Source organism: Petaurus breviceps, unplaced genomic scaffold (genome assembly GCF_028583685.1).
Source record: "Petaurus breviceps papuanus isolate PSGF00001 unplaced genomic scaffold, PetGlider_PUasm1.0 37, whole genome shotgun sequence".
Lineage (NCBI taxonomy): Eukaryota > Metazoa > Chordata > Mammalia > Diprotodontia > Petauridae > Petaurus > Petaurus breviceps.
The window spans coordinates 53313236-53338478 of record NW_027186296.1 but is presented as its reverse complement, the minus strand read 5'-3'; the positions used below and the strand labels follow the sequence as shown (position 1 = coordinate 53338478).

Sequence of the window (25243 nt, the reverse complement as noted above, 5' to 3'; positions counted from 1 at the left end):
TTAACCCAGTCCCTAAATTCAATATTGTAAAGAAACCTGGGCACCCTTTCTTCAGCTCACCAGTTCTATCTCCATTAGAATCGGCAATCAAAAGTCATGCTTTTGGTTTTTTTTTTTTTTAATGGCAATCCAAGCTAGAGCCCTAAAATTTTTGTACAAAAACGAGAGGGTTACGCTGATCACCACTGTCTCTTCCAGCTCTTACTTTTAACTCCTCTTTGTGGTACTTCTTGAAGCCCAGCCCCCTGGAGTTACCATGGAGACTCGTGACACAGTCAGAGGTAAGGACTTTTCACTCGCTCCACATCCTTACAATATTGTTTCCCCAAAGCCTGTCCACATGGGCGCACCATCTTACCATTGGTCCTTTATCGTGCCGGTGCCTTTCCTCGTCCAATCAGATGTCTAAGCACGTGCGCCCCCGCGGCCCCCCGCGACTTCCCATTGGCCTGGCCTTTCTGATCACGCTCTGCCTGCTCCTCATCACGCAGGGAGGGGCGGTGACAAAGCAATGACTCAGTAGAGGCCTGGCGCCAATCAAGGAGAGGTGGGCCTCTCGGCCAGCCAATACGAAAGCGCGTGGGCTGGCTTTTTCGGCACCTTCCAGGTCCCAGCTGGGGTTCGAGAGAGTTTGTTAAAGCGACAGTCACCCCAGTGCGCTCGGGAATCATCCAGGGACCAGCTATTGACCCCGACGGCCAAGGAGCAAAGTGGGCTCCCTTGTGAGTGCTTCTGGTCACTCGCACCCCGACCTGCAGCTTTGTGAAAGGAGCCGCAAATCTGCGTCGCCGCGGGGCGGCGGCCGGAGAGCAGGTGGCCTGTGAGGGGGGGAAGGCAATGGGGGGTGAAGTAACCGCGGGGGCAGCTGCCACGGCGGGGCCTGTGGCTGAGGGCCGCGTCAAGAGTCTGGGGCTCGTGTTCGAAGACGAGCAGAAGAGCAGCTATTCGAGCGGCGAGACCGTGGCTGGTCATGTGTTGCTGGAGACCACCGAACCGCTGGCCCTCCGAGCACTCCGTCTGGAGGCCCAGGGCCGGGCCCGGGCCAGCTGGAGCCAGAGCCCCGGACACCACGGGCTCGACGCCTCAGGGCCCCTGGCAGCGGAGGTGGAGTACCTGAACATCCGCCAGAGCCTCCGGGAGCCCGCTGCAGGTGAGGGGGCCGAGTCTGGAGGCAGAGGGGGGCGGGGCACGGCTGCCAGGGTCGAGGGGGAGGGGAGGGCAGAGATGGATGGGGGTGGGTGGGGGGAGAGGAGAATGAGGCCAACCTGTTTGAGGGGAAAGGTGGGGCAAGGGGTTCGTGGTAAACCTGGCCGGGGCACGGCAGGCAATGGAGTGAAGTAGAGCTGGGGATGGGGTGGGGTCAGGGGGAAGTATTAAAAAAGAAGGAAAGCCGAGCGGGAGGGGCGGCAGCGAGGGAGGAGGGGAGGGCAAGGGGGAGGGGAGGGCTAGGCCTTGAAGCAGGTGGTCGAACTGGGGTGGATGGGGTGGGGAGGGAAAGATTGAGTGATGGAGAACTGGGAAATGGAGAGCCGGCCTGGAAAGGGGGCTTGGGGTGTGGATAGGGATGTCCTGGAGAACAGAACCAGAGGGTATCAACTATTAGTTCAACTGGGAGCCATGACAGGAGTCTTGTAGGAAGTGAGGACTGGAAGGGTAGAGGGGTAGGGGACAGAAAGGAGGGACTCAGCGTCACCAATTCATTGATGGGTGGTGACCAACAAGATAAAAGAACCTCAGATGATTAGCCAGTAGAAAAGAAGATTGGGGTAGGACTTGAGTGCAGCCTTCAAATACTTTAAAGGCTTTCAGACTTAGAACTATTAGACTTAATTCTCTTTGACTCCAGAAAACAATGGGGGAGGAGATGTGAAGATTACGTAGTAAAGTGGAGAAGAGGAAAGGAGAAGGCTTGGAATGAGAAAGATGTGGAGAGAGTTTTGGAGGGGGTGGTGTAATGAGTGTGTAGTTGAAAGGAGGATTAGGTAGGAGTCACTGGAATGGAACAAGCACCTGGAATATTGGGGTTCATAAGGAAAGTTATAGACAAAGTTTAAGTAACATTAGAAGGACACATCCAGAAATGACTGACAAACGGGTCCTGTAGCTAGAAGACATCAGAAAATACTAGTAAAAGGTATTTGTGATGGAGATGAAAAGACATTGAACTGAAAGTATGGAAGCCTTGACTTTAACCCTGATTTTCTATCTGTGGAACTTTGGACAAATAACTTCACTGAAAAGAGAATCATAAATTTAGAATTCATTGGTAACTGAAAGGTCTTCTAGTAAGCCCAAGATCTCTTACGTAAGAAGAAACTGATACCAGGAGCAATGAAGTGTTTTTACCTATTAAAACACAGATAGTATCAAACAGAGTCAGGATTTAAATTCAAGACCTTTCATTTCTGGTCCTTGAAGACCCTCAAAACTTAGGTCTGTAGGCTAGTCATGATGGTGTTTATTGCAAATATCTTGAAATTATCTTCACACTGGATTTTATTGGATGTGTTTTAAAATATAATTTTTAAAATTGGTGCACACACATAAAACATGGACATTGATTTGTCTGAAAATTTATCTAAACTTTAAAGCTATATTAATGTGAGCAGTGAATATTAATGCCACTGCTTTGAATTCATTATCTCATTATGTGAGTACCATAATGATCTTAGAGTTGGAAAGATAGCTCAGAAATCATCTAGTTATGCTCTACCCAAATACGATTTTCATCTCTGTCGTCCTCTACAAATGATTGCATAGCTTCTTCAAGATATCTCAAGATGGAGAACTCAGCACTTCCCTAAGGGAGTTGATTCCATTTTTGGACTATTGTAATTGTTGGAACATTTTTCCTTATTAAAAAGAAAATTGCTTCGTACTGGTCCTATTTCTGCATTTTGATAAAGAACTTTAAAGTTATTTATTTATACAGCAAACTACAGGCTGAAATAATAAGATCAGAAATTTTAGCTACTTAATTTCTAGGGTAAGAAAGCTCTGACAGTCCTGTTATTTGATTCAATTCAACAAATATGTATTAAGCCTCTATTATGGGTGAAACATTGGAGGAGGTGCAAAGTTAAATAAAAGCAAACCACTAGCCTCATGTTGTTGAAGACAGAACTTCAGCTTTATTTAACCTCAGGGAAATGCAAATATAATTTCATTCACTGTCATATTTCATACTAAGGAGTTCAGGCTTGGCAAACATTTGTGTGCTGCTTAGCAAACATTTCTGTGTAAATGTCTTTGATCAAGGCAGAAGGCTTTAATTAGATAAGGAGTGAGCACAATTCACAAATTGATTAATTGTTGAAGATGTTAAACTGTAAACATTTGAATAGAAAGTAGTTTCATTAAAATTATTGCAACCATTTTATATTTCGTTTTCCCTAGTTGTGTTTTTTAAATGTTGGTCTTGTTTCAAAATGTATATGACATAATTTGAGTTTTCAGTGTAAAGGTGTCATTAAAATTAAATAGATATTTTATGCAATCAATATGCTCTATAGGTTGTGATTAAAGATTTCTGTTTTGATATTGTGAGACTTTGTCACCTTGGTGAATTCACTTCTCTACATGTGAAAATACTTTTTACATTGAAAGATGCTTTTTAATTGCATAATAAAATCCAGAGTATTGTGTGCTTATCATATTTCTTGAATATCTATACTCTTAAAGTAGTAACTTCTAACATATAAACAAATACGAGTATATAGTCAACTCATTGCAAAAGTCCTTGTCTGTCATCATTGTTTGTCTTTTGAATTATTCAGATTTGGATTGTTTTAATTACACTTTCTACTCAGTAATAAACAACAACAAAAACCAATCATGTAGTGACAAAAAAGCCAATCATGTAGTGGCAATAATAGAAACCTGATGTACAGCCTGCTTTCCGTCAGTCTCTTTACAATACCAAGAGAAGGGAAGAAGGCTTCCAGCGTGTTGGAGACCCACTGTGATGTCTTTATCCATGAATGAAAGTCCTTGGGACCAGAAGACATGGAAAGGTGGAAGTACGCATTGTTGGAGGGAACTTTAAGCATGAATGAGATTCCATATCCTTTAGGGCATAGATTATTGGATAATCCTGCAAGGAAGATTAAGAAAGGCCATGACACTGCTCTTAGTTCTCCAACTTGTCTGATCCTTTCTTAGTCTTCCTTGTAGAATTATCATTTATGCCCTATGTTCTAAGTGTAGAAATAACCCAGAATTCTGTCCTGAGCTCTCTTTTGTCTATATATTTTCTCTCTTGGTGGTCTTCACTCCAATGGGTTCAATCATCTTCTCTATTGCAGATGACTCCCAAATCTCCCTCATCTTTCTCCAGAGCTCAATTCACATTACCAACTGTATAGTAAACATCCCTACTTGGGATGTACCTAAAACTCAGCATGTTTATACTCATTTTCTCTCCCCTGACACCATTCTCTCCCTAAAACAAAAGAATCTATATTAACTTCTCTATCATTTCTATGGAGAGTGTGCCATCACTTTTCCAGTCATTCATCTTTGAAAATTCAATTTTCCTCAACTCTTCATATTTCCTCATGAACATTCTCTCTTTCTCTTTCTGTCCCTGTCTGTCTCTCTCTCTGTCTCTGTCTCTCTCTCTGTCTCTGTCTCTGTCTCTGTCTCTGTCTCTCTCCCCTCCCCCTTTCCCCCTTTCTCTCCTTTCCTCTCCTCACCCCCCATTAAGTCAGATGTCACACCCTGTAGATTCTACTTCAGTGATATCTCACATCTCTCCCCTTCTCTACTCAGAGTTCACAGTTTAGGACCTCATCACCTTTCACCTGGACTATTGCATAGTCTCCTTGTCTTCATTTTCTCCCCTTTCCAAACAATTTTAAAATCGCTCTCCCTAAAGCAGTTTTATCCTTGTCACTCACCTGCTCAGGAAGCCTCATGGGTTTCCTACTGTCTCCAGGTAGAAATTTAAGTTCCTCTCTCTTTGGCATTGGACATCTTTAACGATGAACTCCAACCACCTATCTTTCTGGACTGATTTGACATTTCTTTTTGCACACTGCATATTTGCCAAACTGCCTTCTTTCCTTTCCTGCACCTGATTCATGACATTCCATCTCTTGCCTCTCTGCCTTCACATAGACTGTCATTTATGCCCTCCTGCCTCATTTTGCTTCATGGAATCTAATTGACTTAAAAGCTGTACTCAGGTGCCACTTCTTCAAGTGACTTTACCTGATCCCCACAATGGTTAAGGCTGTCTCCTGTCCCTCAAAGAAATTTGTATTTACTTTGTGTATATATGCATTTTTTTCCTCCCAGAGGAATTTAAGCTCCCTGAGAACAGGGACTTTGTTTTTGTTGTGTACCTTGTCTTGAACACAATGCTTGGCACATAATAGGTATTTAATAAATGCCTGTTTAATTGAATTGAATTAATGGCTAACCAATTCAGTTGTTCATAGAAATTGGAATCTCTGCCGTGGGCCCCCTTTTCCCTTCTGTGTTGTGTTTGGTGACCTCATCAGTTCTCATGCATGTAATTATCTTTTAAAATTGACTCACACATCTTTTATAACCAATTCTAGTCTTTTTCTGAGTTTGGTTCCTAGTATCACCAACTGCTTCTTGGAAATTTCAAATTGGATTTCTTGTAGATACCTCAAATTCAACATGAACAGAACTTTTCCCCCCAAAACCTACCCCCTCTTCTAAACTTCCCTATTTCTGTTACCATATGTCCTTCCAGTTACCTTTATTTACAACATTAGTGTCATCCTTACTCCTCTCTTAACCTCCATATCCAATCCACAATATATCTCATGACCTCTCTACTCTGTTACTACTACTCTAGTTGAAGCCCTCATGACCTCTACATCTGGATTAATTGATTACCTTTTTTGGGGAGAAAGAGGGGGAGAGGGTCATCCTTTTTCAAGTCTTTTCCCACTGCATCCCATCCTTCACATAGCTGCCAAAATTATTTTCCTAAAACACAGGTCTAACTCATTCCTCTACTCAGTAAACTCCATTGGCTCCTTATTTCTTCTGACATGAAATAGAGACTTCTTTGGCATTTAAAGCTATTTTCAACCTGCCCCCATCCTATCTTATCAGTCTTATTATATGATATATTCCCTTTCATGTACTTTATAATTCAGCCAATTGATCATCTTACTGCTCACACTACACTCCATATTCCATCTTTGTCCCTTTGCAAAGGGTTTCCCCCATGCCTAGAACTTCTTCACTTCTACATCCTGAAATCTGGTTTCCTGAGATCATGCCTGTACACTACTTTTTTCAGAAGGACTTTTTGAGGTCCCCAATAACTGCTAATGCCTCCATTCCCAGACTTCTATCTCTTTGTGTTCATATTTTCTTCCCAATTACAATGTAAGCTCTTAGAAGGAAAATACCGTTTTGCTTTTATCTTTATAGTCCCCATTACATAGCAAAGTACCTGGCATATAGTAAGCCTTGAATAAAATGTATATTAGTATGTTTTACTTTTGTGGTAGAAGAGTTATATAAGCCATTCATATTTTCTGGTCTGGTCTTCTTTTGGGAGAATAAAATACATTTTTATGAGGCAGTTGCCTAGAATGAAAAAGATTCACTCTCTTGTTCGTGGGCCAAAGAAAAGGTAACTAACCAGAAGAGAATATCTAAATTTTCGTTAAATATCTTTACCTACAACATGAATGTAACGTTACTACTACCAGTTCTTACCTCTTAGTAACTTAGTAACTAAGCTAACTAAGTAACTTAAGCTAAGACATTCGTACATGCTATGTAAAATACCCTGAATACCAATTGGAAAACAATATAATATCCTGAAGGAAATATACACCTGAAAGTCAAGTTCAGCTGAGTTCTGCCATGGACCAGCTGTGAGACTTGAGTAACACACTTCTGGGTCTCATTTTCCTCATCTAACAAACAAGGGAATTGGACTAGGTGATCTCTAGGGTTGCTTCTTGTTCTGAAATCATATACTTCCTATAAACCAATTTTTGGGAAAGATTACCATGTAATACTCATCATTTCGTTACTCTGACTTTTCCAAAGAATTTACAGAGTGGAAGCAAGAATTTATTTTCATTAGCCTAATGGCTTATAATTAAAATTGTCTTGTGTGTACATTCTTGTACATTTGAGGAAAAAATTCAGTGATGAAAAAGTATTTCATTCCTGCCTTCACTTTTCAGATATAAAGTACAATTTTAACATGTTTAGTTTTAAAAGAAGCTATATTAGAAATTGAATTTTATATGCACAATTTGTTTTTTGGAGTATATATCATATATTAAATTTAACAGGTAGTAACAACTGCTCTGTTTGTGTCCCCTTGTGTCTTTTTTTTTTTGTTCTATGCATTTTCCATCCCAGAAAAAGAAAAAAAAATTACCTTCACAGGTTAATAAACTTCTTATGAATATCTATAGTAACAAAAGAAACCTTAAAAGGAAATAACTAATTTGTGTCATAAAAAATAGACTTATTTGAAATATCTAATCTGTCTTTTTAGGTGAAGGCATCATTTTATTGCAACCTGGAAAACATGAATTTCCATTCAGCTTTCAGCTCCCATCTGAGTAAGTGAAACCTATCTAAATTTTTTTCTTTCCCTAGAGAATAACTAGGCTGTAGACCATATCAGGAATCTTCCATCTCTTAGATTTACATGTTTATTTAAACATCAGATAAATGTTTTCTGTTTGCTGTTTATCAGAAGTAAAGCTATACTGACAAAGTAACATCATTAAAGATCTATTTTATATTTAATGTAAGATAAGAAAATTGCCATAACAGAGGATTGGACTTGGAGTCCTGAAGACCTGGGTTCAAGGACTTCAGCCACATGCTGGCTGTGTGACTAGCCTGTCTTCTTAAGACTATTGTGTGTAAACAGTATATATGAGTAGAAAGAGTTTTCTAATCTCTGGTTTTCCTAACACAGATGAACTAGCACGTCCAGACAGTCCTGCACCTTCTCTCTACCCTCCCACTCCCCAGAACTTCCATCCTTGTACCCCATGTAAAATAAACATATAAATTAATTACATGTATAATTCATTTATAACTTTTTTTATCTTTTAATTTTGAAAGTGTTTAGAGGTGTAAAATTTCTCCTTAGCTGCATTTGATGAATTTGATATATTGTCTCATTATTGTCCTTTTCTTTGGTAAAATTTTTTTATTTCTGTAGTTGGTTCTTTAACAAACTAGTTCTTTAGAATTCTCTTACTCTCCAGCTACTTTTTTATTCTTATCAAAATTATAAATTGATATATTATGTTTATTTCAGGCCTTTGGTAACATCATTCACTGGAAAGTATGGCAGTATTCAATACTCTGTGAGAGCAATCTTGGAACGGCCTGTGGTACCCGACCAAAGTATAAAAAGAGAACTCCAGGTTATTAGTCATATTGATGTCAACACACCAGCTCTATTAGTAAGATTTTTTTTTAATTATAACTACACAAAATATTTTAAACTAAGACTTAGCCAATTTGGTGACGGTATGACCTGTCACTTTCTGACTGCTTAAAGAGTATAATTTTGTAACCCATAAGCATTCACCATAAATAGATGATCTTAGGTTGGGCGATTACAATTTGTGTGAGTGTGTTAATACTATTGATTATATCCTTGCTGTTCAGAATTTCTTTTGCCAGAAAGTTATGCAAGCTTGAAATGCATTAATAAAGCTTAATAATAATAATGCACAAGCGTAAAGTAGTTACTTTTACCAGAGCAACTATATTCATAGGGCTGTAGTGTCCTAAGCTCTTCAATAATAGTAGGTTGAGAAACAGTAATTATAGTAGAGTATTAATCATGCTTAGCCTGTTATTTAAGCTCTGGCCATTATGCTGTGTATCCTTCCATTTTGCATGTCATTTTCTAACATTAAGTAAGTGCACGCAGCTGCTGCAGAGAGCCTTTCAGTTATCATTTCCTTATGACAGATTTGGCCACATTAAAGCATTGAACTTCTAATAATCACTAGAAATACTGTAGAATGATAAGGAAGATCAGACTATAAGTAACAACAGAATAGGCAAGATGGGAGCTAATGAGCTAGATTCTTTTATCTAAACCCATATTATCAAAATAATATAAAATTATACCTTGCACTTTCATGATAGCTAGTAGGACCTAATGGTTCTACATTTAAATATGAATGAATGATTTTTACTTCATAGAAAATGTTGGATAATTTAAACTTCCTATCATAATGTGACTTTAATGTATTTTTAGTATCTGGGGATTATTTTACTACTAATATTAGGGGTTCTACTATTTTAAAGACAAAAAGAGTTAAGATTTGATTATGCAATCACCACAAAAGTAAATCTATACAACTTGTTTTAATAATTTTTAGATAGTTGTAAGACTGTATCAGTTATATACAGTAAACTAGATAATCAGCAAAGCCAATCAATCACTATGATAAGATGTCTCACTAAAGATATTGATTGCCTTTGCAGTCTACATAGATCACAAAATAACCAGAAGACTAGCAGTAGTACAATCCAGTTATTTAAAGTCACATACCCTGACCTCAGTATGCTAATACATTTGTACAGGTTTCTTATTTGTGAGAAATATATTTTATTAACTTTAGTAATCCCTTAATGATGATTTTAAATAGTTTCAAGGAAGAATTCTTAACTTTTTTTTTTCAATTGCATGGTGGGGGTGAAGAGGGAAGGAAAATAAAGCATATGTGTGTGTGTGTGTGTGTGTATCTTAATGATATTCTAGGCACTGTGCTAAGAGCTTTATAACTGTATTTCTTTGTGCTTGGTTTCCTTTATGTATTTAAAAACATTCTGAGAAGGGATCCAGATTTCACTAGACTGCTAAAGGCAGGTTGGTGGGGGGGAAAGAAATTGGTATCCCCAAACCCAAAAAAGATTAAGAACTGATGCTTTACAAGCCATTTGATATACAGTAAAAAAGAAAAGAGAGAGATGACAACCTTTAAGTATCTCACTCCATCAAATTGGCTACCAATATCTTAAACCAACTTTTCATTTAACAAAAAAAGCTTAACTGTAGGAGGTTTGCAAATGGATGGTACTGTCCAGTGCCATAGGTTCTTGATATTACAGAAAATATAGTGGTATGCTTAGACCCTCAAAACTCTTTATGCTATTATTGAATAATTGATAGACTTTAAAAAAAATCAAGTTGAGGATGGATATCTAAACTATCTGGGCTTTAGAAAGATAAAGCTATTTTTATATTCCTCAATTAAAAATTGATACTGCCTAAATGTCTAAGCCAAGATCCCGACTGCATATTATGTTTTGCTATCAGTCTTCCTCATACGTATGTTGACAAATTCTGAGGTTATTTTTTTTAAGTATGACTTTTTAAAATTAATTGTTTTTAAGTTGATATGCTGATTGTCAGAATAGACTTTTAAAATATTGTATAGTCACTGAGACTTATGTTCACAGGATAAATGCTTCCACAGAATGATTGCCATTATATGAATTTGAATCCTAATAGTACAGTTGAGGAAACAGGCCAGAATCTCATCTTATTTTTCAAGAGAGGAAACAAGATCTAGTAGAGTGTGTTTGTACTACTTCATATTATCAAGTACAACTTCATATTATCATAAGCAGTTTATAGCATAAGGTATGAAAGGAACAAGACAAAAGAAGAATTTGTGGTGAATTAACTAGATTTTCTAGCTATGTTTTAAATGCTTCAGAAGAAACATGATTTAATTGATTTTGGTACTCCTTTCACCAAAGCAGATTGCAACCTCTTTACAACCTATAGATGGTCTTCCTGGATTGCTGTGGCCATTCTCCTGGTGACATCCTTAGACCACAAATATACTTGAAGTCACTGGTCTTTCCATCTTGGTAACAATTGCCAGGATTTATGCTCAGCTAGCATAAATTTTAAGAACGCAGGATCAACTCTATGCCCATGATAAAATATTAACTAGATCCTAAGTCCTGTTTGATGCTGGCAAGTTGATATCACAGTGGACATAAAAGTAAGAGTTTTAGTAAGTGTTTTGTGATCTTTAGAAAAACTATCTTCTATTATTTTTAATGAAAATTCTTATATTTGTATTTTTAAAGACACCTGTATTGAAAAGTCATGAGAAAATGGTTGGCTGTTGGTTTTTCACTTCTGGCCCAGTCTCATTGAGTGCTAAAATTGAGAGAAAGGGATATTGCAATGGTAAGAAGATTTTTTTCATCTTTTAAATATCCAGGTAGAAAGCCAATGAGTATTTTTAATTCTTTAAAATGTTTTTTTAGTGGAATAACAATTTAGAACAATAATTTCTACTATTAAGGAATTTAAGAAATAAATTCTAACAAGTGCTGGCATCAAGTATTATTTATGTATATTTTAATGGCTGTAACAGAAACTTTATTAATGATACCTTTAGTTTGTAAATGTGTGCATGGGCTCTAGTAAAGCCTCAGCTTAGCAACAGAAAATTAGACTTGCTTATTCAGGAAACGTAATGTCATTTATTGCCAAGAAAATATGTAATGAAATATTTTGGTACCTGGATTAAATTCAAATTTAAGTTTAAATACAATTATTCATGCTATTCATACATTTCTGGTATATGTGTATATCTTGAATGTTGGACTCTGTAAAACAATTTGATGATGTTCTTTCTTTTTCCTACATCCAGTGGTACTTCCAATTTATTTTTTCTTTCTATAGTATGAAGCTTAAAGATCCTTCTACTTCTTGTACTTTTATTTGAAATACTTTAGGACAAAGACCCTTCTGTGTTTTGACAACATTTTTATTTCTTAGACATTACTGAATATATTGGTGATGTTTTATAATACATTAATAATAGAACTGAATTCTGTATTTGTATGCAAGTAAAGATGTTAATAATTAGACTACATTATAACTACACAATAAGCATAAAATTAGAACAGTGAGCTTCCAGCTGTCTCAGATTTACAATTTTAGTTTACTGCCTTATCTTCTTAATTTCTAAAAGGTGATGTTGAATATTATTGAACATTTGACAAAAGTGTTGATTTCAAATTCATCACTGATAATAAACTAATAGGTAGTCATCACAGTATTATGCTGGGCAATTTTGTGAAACCATAGTTATATTAATATTTGCATTTTATTATTTCCTTTCATTAGGTGAAGCCATACCAATCTATGCAGAAATTGAAAATTGTTCATCTCGTCTGATTGTTCCCAAAGCTGCCATTTTCCAAACACAGACTTATTTGGCCAGTGGGAAGACCAAGACTTTTCGTCAAATGGTTGCCAATGTTCGAGGAAACCATATTGCTTCTGGAAGCACAGATACATGGAATGGCAAGACTTTGAAAATTCCACCTGTTATACCATCCATCCTTGATTGCTGTATTATCAGAGTAGATTATTCCTTAGCTGTGAGTATTATTTTAAATGAGTTAAAAATACATTCATAGAATAATAAATAAGGCCATATTAATGTAAATTTATTCCAAAATTAGTATCTGTGTAAAAGAAAGCTTAATTTTATTGTAATTTTACAGCAAATTATAGAGTGCACAGGTATAAATTTTACTATTAGGTGTTCACAGATTTTGAATTATAGACAAAGTTGAAGGATGAGGTACTAAATAGGCATGTGGAAAACTAATGCATTTCAATTGATAATTTTCTATTGCCATAAAACCCATAACAAAATTAAAACAAATCTTAAGTCTTTCTAATGTTATATCACACTCCTTTGTTATATAGCATGTCCTGAAAATTTGGGGTTCTGCAACTTTGACCTCACACTTTATAATCTTTTTAAAAAGTTGTTTTGTGAATGATAAATCCATTTTGATATTTATCATGGTTTCTGACCTCTTTGTACATTTTTTGTTTTGTATTTCTGGAATATAGGTATATATTCACATTCCTGGTGCTAAGAAATTGATGTTAGAGCTGCCATTGGTGATTGGCACAATTCCATACAATGGTTTTGGGAGTAGAAACTCCAGTGTCGTTAGTCAGTTTGGTGTGGATATGAGCTGGCTGACATTGACACTTCCGGAACATCCTGAAGGTAATTATTTTATTAATTCTATAATTAAAAAAAAGTATTAAAACCAGAGTTTCGGATATGACAGGGACCTTACAGGTATTCTGCTGACAGGTCATATCAGGCTATCCTCATTTCCTCTCTTGGAAGGGTTATTATATTGGGATTCAAAGCTTCATAGACCAGAAGACTTTAAAGATCATCCACTTCTAATCCCTCAACTTTCAAAATGGTCACACATGTTCTAAGCAGTAGAACTGTTTCACATCTATATCTTATTCTAAATCCACTGAAATGTCTTAATAGATGTAGTATATTTAAATATCAGCAAAACCTTTGCAAATCTTCCATGGTATTCATGTGAATAAGATTACAGTATGATGTGGTAGGTCTGAATTTGGAATCAGGAAGACCTGGGGTAACGTCTCACTTTAGACCCTTACTGTTGGGGCAGCTACATGACACAGTGAATAGAGCACCAGCCCTAGAGTCAGGAGGACCTGAGTTCAAATTTGGCCTCGGACACTTGACACTTACTAGCCTTGGGCAAGTCACTTAACCACAATTGCCCTGCCTCCCCACCCCACCCCACCAAAAAAAAAAAAAAAACAAGCAGACCCTTACTGTCTGTGTGACCATCTGGAGAAAGTCACTTAATCTCTCTTTGTCCAAGTTTCCTCTTGTGTGGTTTTTTAATTAATTTATTTATTTTTAGTTTTCAACATTCACTTCCTTAAGATTTTGAGTTCCAAATTTTCTCTGCCTCCCTTTCCCCCCACCCAAGACATTATGCAGTCTGATATAGTACATTCATATTAAATATATTTTCACATTACTTATGTTGTAAAGAAGAATTGGTACCAATGGGAGGAACCATGAGAAAGAAGAAACAAAAAAAGAGTAAATAGTATGTTTAGATCTGCATTCAGACTCCATATACTCATGTATTTATTTAAAAAGTGAGAAGAAAGTTGTGAACTTGTTTACCTCTAAGGAAGTCCCTCCTTTAGGCTCTAATTCTATGTTTGTGATCTCTAAGGAGGTCTTTCTTTCTGCTCTAAATCTGTGTCTATGATCTTTTGAAGAGAATTGGTCTGTAAATGATAGGTGGATTTGACTGATTGAGTGATCATACTTAAAGGGAAGTAATTAATGGATCATTAATTCTTACTAACTTATTCAGAGGGTTAGAGTACTTTAATAGAGTAACCTAGGAATGTCCTTAGCCGTATTCTATTTTATTTTATTTTTTTTATCAATGACTACAAAGAATCCACTGCTTCATTAATTATAAGCATCATATATTGTCAAAGTTGCAAATGACATAAATCTAGAAATAACTAATATGTTAGATGAGAAAATCAGAATTCACAAAAGGTCTCACCAAATTAGAATGATGTGCTGAATCCAGTGAGAAAGGAAACCCAAAGTCCCACAAATTTTCTGTTTCTTTGGACCCGGTACTCATCTTCTTGACCTCTGCAATATTTGATATTGTTGACTAGCCAGCCCCATCTCCTGGCTCTTTCCTATCTGGGTTGTGTGGTGTTGTCTTCTGGTCATTTATCTATCTGATCCTTTTTCAGACAGCTTTGTTGTATCATCATCTGACCTCAGATTCTGGGTATCCTTTAGGGTTCTGTCCCAGGCCCTCTTCTATTCCCTGTCTTGATGATCTCATCCTCCATGGGTTTAGTTATCATCTCTGAAGATGACTCCCGTATCTAACTGTCAGATACTGACTCCTGATGATCTCCATCTTTCATCAATAACTGCCTTTTTGACATCTCCAAATTGAATGTTTGAAAGGCATTTCAAATGCAATATTTCCTAAGCCTAACAGTTATCTTCCCTTCTCTGCACCCAGTTCCTTAGTTACCAAAGTTCACAACTTGAGAATTATCCTTTATGTTGAGTCTATATCTACAATGTCTCTCCTACCTAACCCCTTTTCTCCATTCACATATCCACCACAATAGTTTAGACCCTTATCACCTTGCCTGGATTATCCCAGTAGCCTCTTAGTTGGATAGCCTGTATGCCACAGGGAAGCTGTAATTGATTCCTATGGTTCTGAATGTGCTTCTATCCTCAAATTATTTATTTACATGTTGTGTTCCCTCAGGAAAATGTAAGTACTTTGAGGCCAGGGGTTTGGCTTGCTATACACACATACTATGTGCTAAACACATACTAGGCACTTGATAAATGTTTGTTAGAGTGGATTGAAAAACTTTAAGTTCTGTATTTGGACTCAGAAATTCAACTACCTAAGTGTAGGATTAGGGAGGCATAGTTAGAAACTAGTTTTTACTATAAAGACTATAAGCTCACTATGAATCTGAAGTTAAGGAGAACGTTGGCCACCTTAAAAGAATCAGAAAGAGGTGATTAGTTCCACTTTACTCTCCCTAATCATAACACATCTGGAGTATTCAGTTTGGTTGGCACATTTAAGGAATGGCATTGACAAGCATCCAGAAAGAGTAACCAGGAAAATCAGAGCACTGTAAACCATGCCCTGTGAGGATGAGGCAAAGAGAATAGGGTATTTTTAACTTGGGAATGGCTTGGTGTAAGATAAGGGAAGTGACATGATATCTGTCTCCAAGTAAGTAAAGGGCTGTTAAAAGGAATTCTTGTTTTATTTAGCATCTAAAGGCAAACCTTTAAGCAAACAAAAATACATTTTGACAAGTAAGAGCTGCCCAAAAGTAGAATAGGTTGCCTTAAGACAGAACCAAAATTTCCTGGCAGTGGAGGTCTTCAGTAGACCAGACTCTTGTACAAGTAGAGATGTCTCTTCCAGCTGAGGATCTATAATTTTTATAATAATATTATCTTACATTTCTGTTTAAAGATTTACTAAGTACTTTTATTATTTCATTGGATTGACACAACCACTCTTGAGGGATAATGCAAAAATCACTCTTCTTATTTTCTTCTATAAGGAAACTAAAAATCAGGATTTAACCCAAGGTCCTACAACTAGTTAGTAGCAAAATCATGGTGATACATTCTGGAATAATCCAAATACTTTTTTATGCAGCTAACAAAGGTCAAATATGAATAGAGCACAGAACTCTTAGCCAAGTGCTGCTAATAATATAAAATAATAGTAATGTAAAGAATTAATAACATACATGTTCTCTTCATTTTTTTAATGATAGAATACATAATTTGGCCATGTTTGAGAGAGGTATTATTAAAAGTTTAAAATTAGGTGTTTGATAAAAGGACTAGTTCTGCTCCTGTCTATGTGATCATGAACCAAATCTCTTAATATTAAGATTAGTCTTTTCTTAAGCAGTATGAGGTTATTAGTAACAGAGAAGGTACAACCTACATTGATAGGGGAATTTCTTCACTGGCATTTCACTCCCTACAGCAATGAGATCTCTGGGTCCAGTTTAAGAAAAAAATATTCAAAATTAGAAGTAATCCAAAAAGGGGCGGCCAGGTGGCTCAGCGAGTAAGAGCACCAGCTCCAGTGTCGGGATGACCTGGGGATCAAATCCGGGCCCAGATACTTAGCACCACACCCAGAAATAACTGGCCGTGTAACCTTGAGCAAGTTACTTAACCCCGATTGCTTTAAAAAAAAAGAAGTAGTAATCCAAAAGTTGTTCCCCAAAAAGATGAATGGTCAAAGGTCCTGATCAAACAATTCTCAAAAGAATTGTAAACTATTAACAACCTATGAAAAAAATACTCCAAATCACTATTAATAAGAGAAATTCAAATCAAAACAAACCTCATACCCTTCAAAGTGGCAAAAGTGACAAAAGGGAAAAATTATTGTTAGAAGTGATGTGAAGAAGCATATTTGTGCATTGTTGAAGGAGTTGTGAGTCAGTACAACCTATTTGAAAAGCAATTGAGAATTATGACAATATTGTAACCCAGTGATTTTGCTGTTAGACTCATATTCTAGGGAGGTGAAGAAGAAAGTCACTGTAACACCATTATAGAAGAGAGGAGAAGACACCCCCATCCTATCCTTTTATAGAGGTCATAGATTATACATTGCACATTTTCAGGCATTTTTTGATGTTTTCAGTTTTCGCTTTTTCTTTAAAACCAATACTTGTTATATAGCATCACTCTCTAAGAGGAGAGGTAGGGGGGAACATTGGGGCCAATTTTGGTGAAGGTATCATTTACTTTTTTAAAAAGTTCTACTTTTATCTGATTTGGCTAAAAAATAGTCTGTTAAATATCTTGGCTTACCACTGGTACTAAGATCTTATTGATTAGAGAAGAACAATGCATTACACAAAATCTTCTTATTCTACCCAGTCATTTGAAGATTCAGTTCATAAACAGTAATTTGTACAGTATTATAAAACTAAAAATTACTCCCAGAAAAAAAAGTGACTCAATTCAAAGGGGATACAAGTCAAATTTTGGATGACTTCAGCATACTTTATTATCCTGGAGTTTTAATTTTCTTAACAGTTTTTTTTCCAAACAGACATGGTAGTTTTGGAATTTTTCTTGTTTTATATTTTTGTAACTAAAAGCACAGAAGGGAAATTTAGTAATAGATAATAAATGTTGAATGGAATGGGCAGTAGCAACTATCTATAGACTGCTTGTGTAGAAGTATAGCGATTATGCATATAATTAGTTAATTGAATTTTTAGATTTGAATACTTTTCTGTTGCAGCACCACCAAATTATGCTGATGTGGTATCAGAAGAAGAATTTTCTAGGCACATTCCTCCTTACCCTCAGCCAACTGATTGTCAAGAAGAAATATGCTGTCCTCTGTTTGCTTATATACAAGAATTCCGATTTCAGCCTCCACCTCTTTATTCAGAGGTAAAGTATACATACCTCAATCAATTCCACCATTCTGAAATAATAAACATATTATCCTTCATAAATATTAATATTGCAGATCTCTCATCAAGAGGTGATTTTAAAGGTCTTTGATAGGGATTATAAGTTTGGCCTGATACATGTACACTGTTTTGTACTGTTTCTCTTATGGGCAATAATATGCATTTACAAGATAACTCTCTAAGGTTAATTCAGGTCAGGCTAGCCATTGAATAAAAAAGTTAAGTGCCCCACATGGGATATTGAACTTAGGACTTTGGTCTTACTCTGGTACCATATTTAAAGCACCTCAGTTAACCAGTCATAGGCATCATAAATATACATTAAACTACAAAATTGTTCTAATATCAGATGTTAAAAATCTTACTAAATTTCTCTTCTTCAGGTTGATCCACATCCTGCTGATATAGAAGAGACCCAAACTGTTTCCTTTATGCTATGACTGTTTCAGAAACTGCTGGAGTCATGATCAGATTAGATCATGAATTCTTTCCTTCTGCCTTTGTTGGGAAAGGGCTATAAAAGTAGGGGAACTTAGATTTCAGTATCAGTTTTGAACATAAAAGCTAAAGAATGTAGAAGATGGAAGAAGTGTGGGTTTTTGATATGGACAAGTTTGCATGATGGCCCGTTAGATAATGGGATAGAATATATGAGTATCACTGAATGGAACTGAATGTGCAGACGAAGATGGAGTAAGTGAAGGAAAAGAACATGAGTGGTCCATAAAGAAAGAACCACATACATAATGGAAACACAAGATAAACATTTTAAGGGACTGTGTCAAAGTGAAATGAAAATATCCTAAAAAATTTTGGGTTTCTATAAATAAATCAGCAGCTGTCTTGTAGACCATAATCAAGGAGAAGATGTATAAGAGGAAAATGATCAGATATAAAATTTAAAAGAACCCTCTCCACCAATTCAAGGCTTTTCATGGTTTATATGCTTTAAAAGATTATAAAAAAGACCTTTTTAAAAACATCATCACATTAATTGGATCAAATGAAGTATGCAATTTAATTTGGTCAGTGTCATTTGAAGATTCAGTTCATAAGCAGTCATTTGTACAGTATTATGAAAACTAAAAATTGCTCCCAGAAAAAAAAGTGACTCAGAATTCAAAGGGGATACAAATCAAATTTTGGATGATTTTGGCATACTTTGTTATCTTGGAGTTTTAATTTTCTTAATGGTTTTCTCTAACTGACATGGTAGATTTAGGATTTTTCTTGTATTATATTTTTCTGTAAAGGCGCAGCAAGGAAATTTAGGAGTTTCTTGTAGGTTTGATTAATGAAATAGACAAAATATATTCAGAAGCTTTTCTTAAGTCTACCTCTTGTAATTATCTGCTTAGAGGTTATAGACCTGAGACCAAAAGTTGTAATTTGGCTTTATTATTTACAGAATCAGATTCTATAGTCATTTGTAATGCAATATTGAAATGGACTATAAGAACTCTACTAAGACTAGAGTAAAATGAAGGCTAATATGTATACATATACATAATGTGTAAAAACATATGTAAATATATACATATAGCAAATTAGATATAAGCAAGGAAGTAATAGTAAATGCCATATATTCCTAAAAAGAGGAAGAAATCCTCTCTGAAAAAAAATTAGCTTAAACTCTACATTGGAGTAGCAGTGATTACATATTTTACTATTCCCATTCTTTAATAATTCTATCTAAACTTTGTTTTTTTGTTTTGGTGCAATATTTTACTATGTCAGTTAACCTCAGGACATTCAGATCATCATAATTGTATTGCTGCTAAAAGTACATGCAGTTCCCCCCCCATACTCCTATTGTCAAAGTTAAGCATCTTTGTTATTTAATTACACTTTGTATGGCAAACTGATGATCCAGTACTAAATTTCAGGAAGGTGTAGGACTCCTAGTGTTTATTTTTCTGGCATGATATCAGGTGATATATTTAATTTTAAGTGACAAAGTGTTTGTTTTCTATGTCATAAGGGTTTTGACTCAAGACCTTGGTGCTTCCCATAATCATTAACTACAATTAAAACAGAAAATAAGTATAAATGGTTTTCTGTTTAAAAATTATGATAATTAAAACAGCAGGGATTTTTCTACTCACATTGTATATGTTTTCTTTGTACTCTTCAGAACATACCTCTCAATCATTTGATTTTTGTAAGCACTTCTTTACTTTTGAGCCACTATTTAAAAGTCACAGTATAAAATTGTGGTACTTGAAATGTTAACTGTCTAAATTACACAGCTTTATTCAGTTGTATCATTTTAGAAAAACAGCATCTTCAAATAGTCCTTGTTTTGAAAATTGGTAATTTGCATGCTTGTAAGAACAGGTTTTTCTATAATGACAAAATAATTATTAATAGAGAAATATTCCAAATCAAACTCCAAAGTACAGTTAAATTGTTTCCTTGGATTCACTTGACAAAATTAAGCACTTATTTAAACTTCACTGTTTTGACACCCTAAAAGAATAAAATTATGTAATGCATACACATCATCAGTAGACAGTGACTTTGAAGTATAAGAAAAAAATAGTGGAAAAATGAATGCATTTGCCTAATTAATTTGTATTTAAGACAGTTAACTTTAATTTACATATGTATACAGCTATAAAAAGTACCTTAAGTTAAGAAAAATATTTAATTCAGAAAATCATAAAGGTTGTCATTTGACTTTGGACATTTACCTCAATATCACTGTGGCACCAAGAATATTCATTGAATAGTAAATATGCTGCTGGGATGTGCTTAGTTTTCACCTCTTTGTGGCTCTTATTTTGTTTTGCAAATGAACTGTGGCCTTAGAATTGTTTGCTTTAAAAAAAAAATAAAGTGGAAAATGTGTGTCTTGGCACATAAAACCTTTACAGGATAGAAACCTTAATGCTTTCTGTTTTGCACAATAAGCAAGGTTGTTTTTTTTTTTTTCATAAGTGAGCTGTGAAACAGTTTTTCAATTTAAAAAAGCTGTTACAATATATTAACCCACAGTTATAAAAAAAGATTGTATTTTGTATTCATGTATGAACCCTATGGGTTCCTTTTGTTAATAAAAAATATTGTTACGGCACTCTGCTTGTTGGTTTTTTCCCCAAAAATCTTTAGTCTTAATCTTTTTTTTTTTTTAAAAGCATCAGTACAGCCCCAGAGAAAAATTACTTATGTAATAGTGGCATATAATTTTTATTATATACTAAATTCAGCATTTATATAATATGATGTATGATACTGTTCAAAGTCTGTGGTTGGTAATATGAAACTGACAAAATTGTGTTATCATTTGTTAGAGTCAAAGGAAGATATAGTTACACTAAAATAGCTGCGTGATTATTGTCCTAGAGAAGCCAGAAAATAACAATAGAAAAATTAGAAGTCTTAAAGTGCCATAGCTTATGCATAGCTGTATGAGATAGTCTGGAGTGTTGCTAATGAATGTCATACAACTCAAATTATGAAAGACTCACATATAATCTCACTTTTAGGACATTAAGACAATATCAGTGGTGACTATAATCATTTTATTGAAATAATTTTTCTGGAGTACTCTTCTAAAATGTCACTAGTTCATTATTATCCTGCAGTTCCTTAGAGTAGTTCATTCATCTTTAGGGGTCTAATTGATGAGAAATGAATCTAAGAAGAACTATGGATCACTAATTATATAAAAGTTTTTTCTTTGAAATGAAAATGCATCTCTAGCTTCAATGCATTTTGCCTTTAAAATGTCCGTGTGTATTACCTTTTGGGAATGTGATGACTAGTTAGTTACTATGTAGTAGTTGATATTTTTTTTTTATTACACATCAGTAAAATGATACTTTAGGTACAAAACAGCTTTTTTAGAATTTGGTTTCAGATGAACCTCTCTTTTTAATAAGGGATTCTTAATCTGGGTCTGTTGATTTAAAATATTTTTTTTGATAATTGCATTTCAATATAATTGGTTTTTCTTATGAACCTATATATTTCATTCATTTAAAAATATTCTCAGAAAAGGTCACTAGGCTCTACTGGACTGTCAAAAGACAGAAAAATTAGTAAAATATGTACTAGTATTTGAATGACATAATTTAATGATAAATGAACAAAAAAAATGATTTCATGGACACATGATTGTGTAATAAATTCTCTTCCATTTCCTTCCTTTTTTCCCCACAACTGGACCTTTTCATCCTTATTCCCTCCTAAGATTTTAAAGGGACTGAAATGCCCAAGGCAATAACTTTATGGATAACATGTAGGCTTACCCTTACCCTTCACTGGTTTTGTCCAGACCAAAAAATGTTTCTGGTTGCACAATAAATTACAGAGTTTCTTATTCGTAAATCCTGGCAAAAATTCCAGCTTGATAATGCAGATGATTGGTTTAATATATACTTGGACACCCCACAAGTGGTATCCATTAGAGAAGAAATTTTCCACCAACTAAAGTAGATTTTTTTCCCCATCCAGCTGGCCAAGAACTAACTTCTAATAAGTCACATAAGTTAAGAACAACACCTCATATGCATTTATTCATTACAGTTATGCAGTTATCCCTTCTACAGCTCAGGTGTTAAGGGTGCAGTGCCTTCCTTATCCCCCCCCCAAAATCTAGAAAATCCATGTAAAATTTTCTAACCCTCTCTTTGTACCAGAGAAGAAGTCTTAATTTTTTTTTTATGGGGTGTTTACAGTACCTTACTGTAAAATTTGGATGAAGTATTTGGTCATAGACTTTTGTGTTGTCTTTTGGCCATTATGTATCATCTGAGGCTTACACAAACTCCTATTTCATTTCTTATGCCAATCCATGATACATCAAAACTGATGGGGAAAGTCATGATGTGGAAGGGATAACTATTTCATAAGGGTAACCAGAAATCACTTCATAGAAGTATCTAGATATTGGTCACCATATCAACAATTCAGTTTTCACAATGGCTATGGTAACTATAAATGTGCTAATATGGTTATTAATCACAAAATGGAACAGGCTCTCTACATGGTGAACAAAGCTAGAACATTTATCCAAATACCAGAAAACTGAGTCGCAAAAAACAGAAAGTAAAGCCATCACAGTAGCCATGGAGTGGGCACATGTAGATAATTCACTAAACGCCCACATTCTCAAGCCTTCAAAACAGAACAGGCTACCTCAGGCAAAGATCCTCCTTTTCTCACTCACGGTAACTGCTCAGCCTTTACGTAGCTCGCTCCGCAGCTCCGTCCCTCTCCTACTCCTGCCCCAGTAGTTCCTGTCCCTGGCAGTCCTCAGCAGGTACCCTTAGCAGAAATTCTGGCTAGCTCAAAAAAAAAAAAAAAGGAGTTTGTGGCACCACTTCCACTTCCAGTCACCAGCCTGGATCCTTCTTGTCCCATTTGTGACCCTCTAGGTCCTCAGGTATGGGCTGGAGCCAACCAGAAGATAAAGCAAATGCTAGTAAAAAAAAAAACTTTGAATAACTTCATTTATGGAGGAAAAGAGTAAATCCTAAAGTTTTCCTTCATTCAACTATTATCTGGTGCTTTTATATAAATACAAAACCTTCAATTATAGTAAATTTGTAGCTGGTTGATACCTACTTTATCTTACCTTAATCAAAATTTTAAAATAATGCTGATAGACCCTTCACTGAGATTATCTTCAGATGTCACATAAATGTACTCTTGCATTAAAAACTTTTCTCTCAAAAGATTATTTCCTTTGTTGAAACAGTAATATTGAAGGTGGGCTAAAAATTATCAACTTGAACCTCACCTGTATTGCCATGCCACAGGAGCCCCTGTTGTGAAACTTTAGGGTGATGAAATAAAATCCTTATTGGTGGAAGAAGCCAGATAATCTCAAAAATAATCAAACATTTTCTCTACTTGCCTTTGGAATACATCTTTGTAAATAACAACTAGCATTTGTGTAATGACTTAAGATTGCAAAAAGCCTTACAAAAATCTCATTTCGTTCTTACAAAGGAGGTAGGTGCTATGATTATCCCCTTCTACACGTGGGAAAATTGAAGCCAGCAAGATCACATGGTAAGTGTCTTATAGAGAACTTCAAGTCTCCCCAACACCAGGTCTAGTGCTCTATATTTGAATATGGATGTGTCTGATATTCTGGGAATAATTCACTTCAAATGATAATGTTGATATAGAGGCAAAATAATGGCCAAATACTGAAGGCACAGTAAGAAGCAGAAACGACTCTAGATTTGTTGTCTCAGAACCTAGGTCTGAATCCTAGCTTATTGCCCATATAACCTTGGCAAAGTCACAAATTTTCTGGTTCTCAGGATCTTCATCTGTAAAATGAGGGGGTTAAATTATTCCCTAAGGACCCACTTAGCCCTAAATTCTACACTTTAAGAAAGATAACTAGGAGGGGATAAGCCACTCCAACTTTTACATAATAGTAGTTGATACTTATATAAACTATTTTATAGCTACAAAGTTCTCTGTTGTGATAAAAGTATTTTCTTTTCCTCACACACCTTATTTAAAGGGAATTAAAGAGACTTGGGGAGCTAAGTGTTCACAGAGTTAATAGGTGAAAAAAGTCTTCTCTCCATCTTGTCTTCTGAGTCCAAGTTCAATGACCTTTCCACAATCCCTTCTATGTCTACCCAAACCTGACTTATTGGTGATGACTGGTAAATAATATCTGTGATGAAAGGTGTATTAGTTTATGTAGAGTTTATTTATCTCAGGATCATAGACTTAAAAGTTGGAAGAGATCATAAAGGTTAAATAATCAGAACTTCGTTTGTAAAGATGAAAAAACTGTGACCTAGAAAAGCTTAACGATTTGTCCCAGATCTACATATTAAGTGCCAGAACCTTTATTTGCACCAGATCCTCTGATCCCAGATCCATCCTTTCCACTGCACTCCTCTTTCTTCCCAATTACCTTTGGATTTCAAAACTTTTCCCCCCAAAGGATATATTTGAAGTAAGTGTTAATAGAGAAGAGCCTATATGTCCATGAAATGAAATTGACATGATAGGAAGTTGTAAAAAAAAAAGAAAGAAAGAACAGGTAACTGAGCAGAATATTTTGCCAGGGCCAATGAACTTGAAGGCATGATTTTAATGGGTATGTAAGTCTATTTGGATAAACTGAAAGAATATGAAATATGTATAATAATTGGGGGAGGAAAGGGGTTAATCTATAATTTCACTGGTGTAGGAAAATCCTGGTTAAGGATTCCCAGTGGGTTTCCCTTCATAAGAGGTCTTCAAAGTCTAAATGACAGTTTGCCAGATAGATCATACAAGGGATTTGTAATTCAAGTACAATATTGGACTGTACAACCTTGCTTGCATCCATCTAACATCTTAATATTCTCTGACATCTAGGAAACTGAAAAGGAAAATGAACAAAGAATA

At 35.6% G+C, this 25243-nt stretch overlaps 1 protein-coding gene across 1 annotated transcript; it reads left to right on the top strand.

The window, feature by feature from the left end:
* Positions 1-641: 641 nt before the first annotated feature.
* On the top strand, positions 642-20948 carry ARRDC4 (arrestin domain containing 4). The gene is made up of 8 exons (XM_069098503.1): positions 642-1150; positions 7508-7574; positions 8288-8435; positions 11095-11197; positions 12146-12402; positions 12887-13049; positions 17695-17849; positions 18256-20948. The coding sequence occupies exons 1-8, from the start codon at positions 838-840 to the stop codon at positions 18310-18312; spliced, it is 1263 nt and encodes a 420-aa protein (XP_068954604.1). The 5' UTR covers positions 642-837; the 3' UTR covers positions 18313-20948.
* The last annotated feature ends 4295 nt before the right edge of the window (positions 20949-25243 follow it).

Bases quoted from the DNA above. Each gene is read 5' to 3' on its own strand.
- ARRDC4 (XM_069098503.1), top strand. From the start codon at position 838: ATGGGGGGTGAAGTAACCGCGGGGGCAGCTGCCACGGCGGGGCCTGTG. The intron at 7,575-8,287 runs GTAAGTGAAACC...TGTTTATTTCAG, and splicing joins AGCTTTCAGCTCCCATCTGA to GCCTTTGGTAACATCATTCA. The intron at 8,436-11,094 runs GTAAGATTTTTT...GTATTTTTAAAG, and splicing joins TCAACACACCAGCTCTATTA to ACACCTGTATTGAAAAGTCA.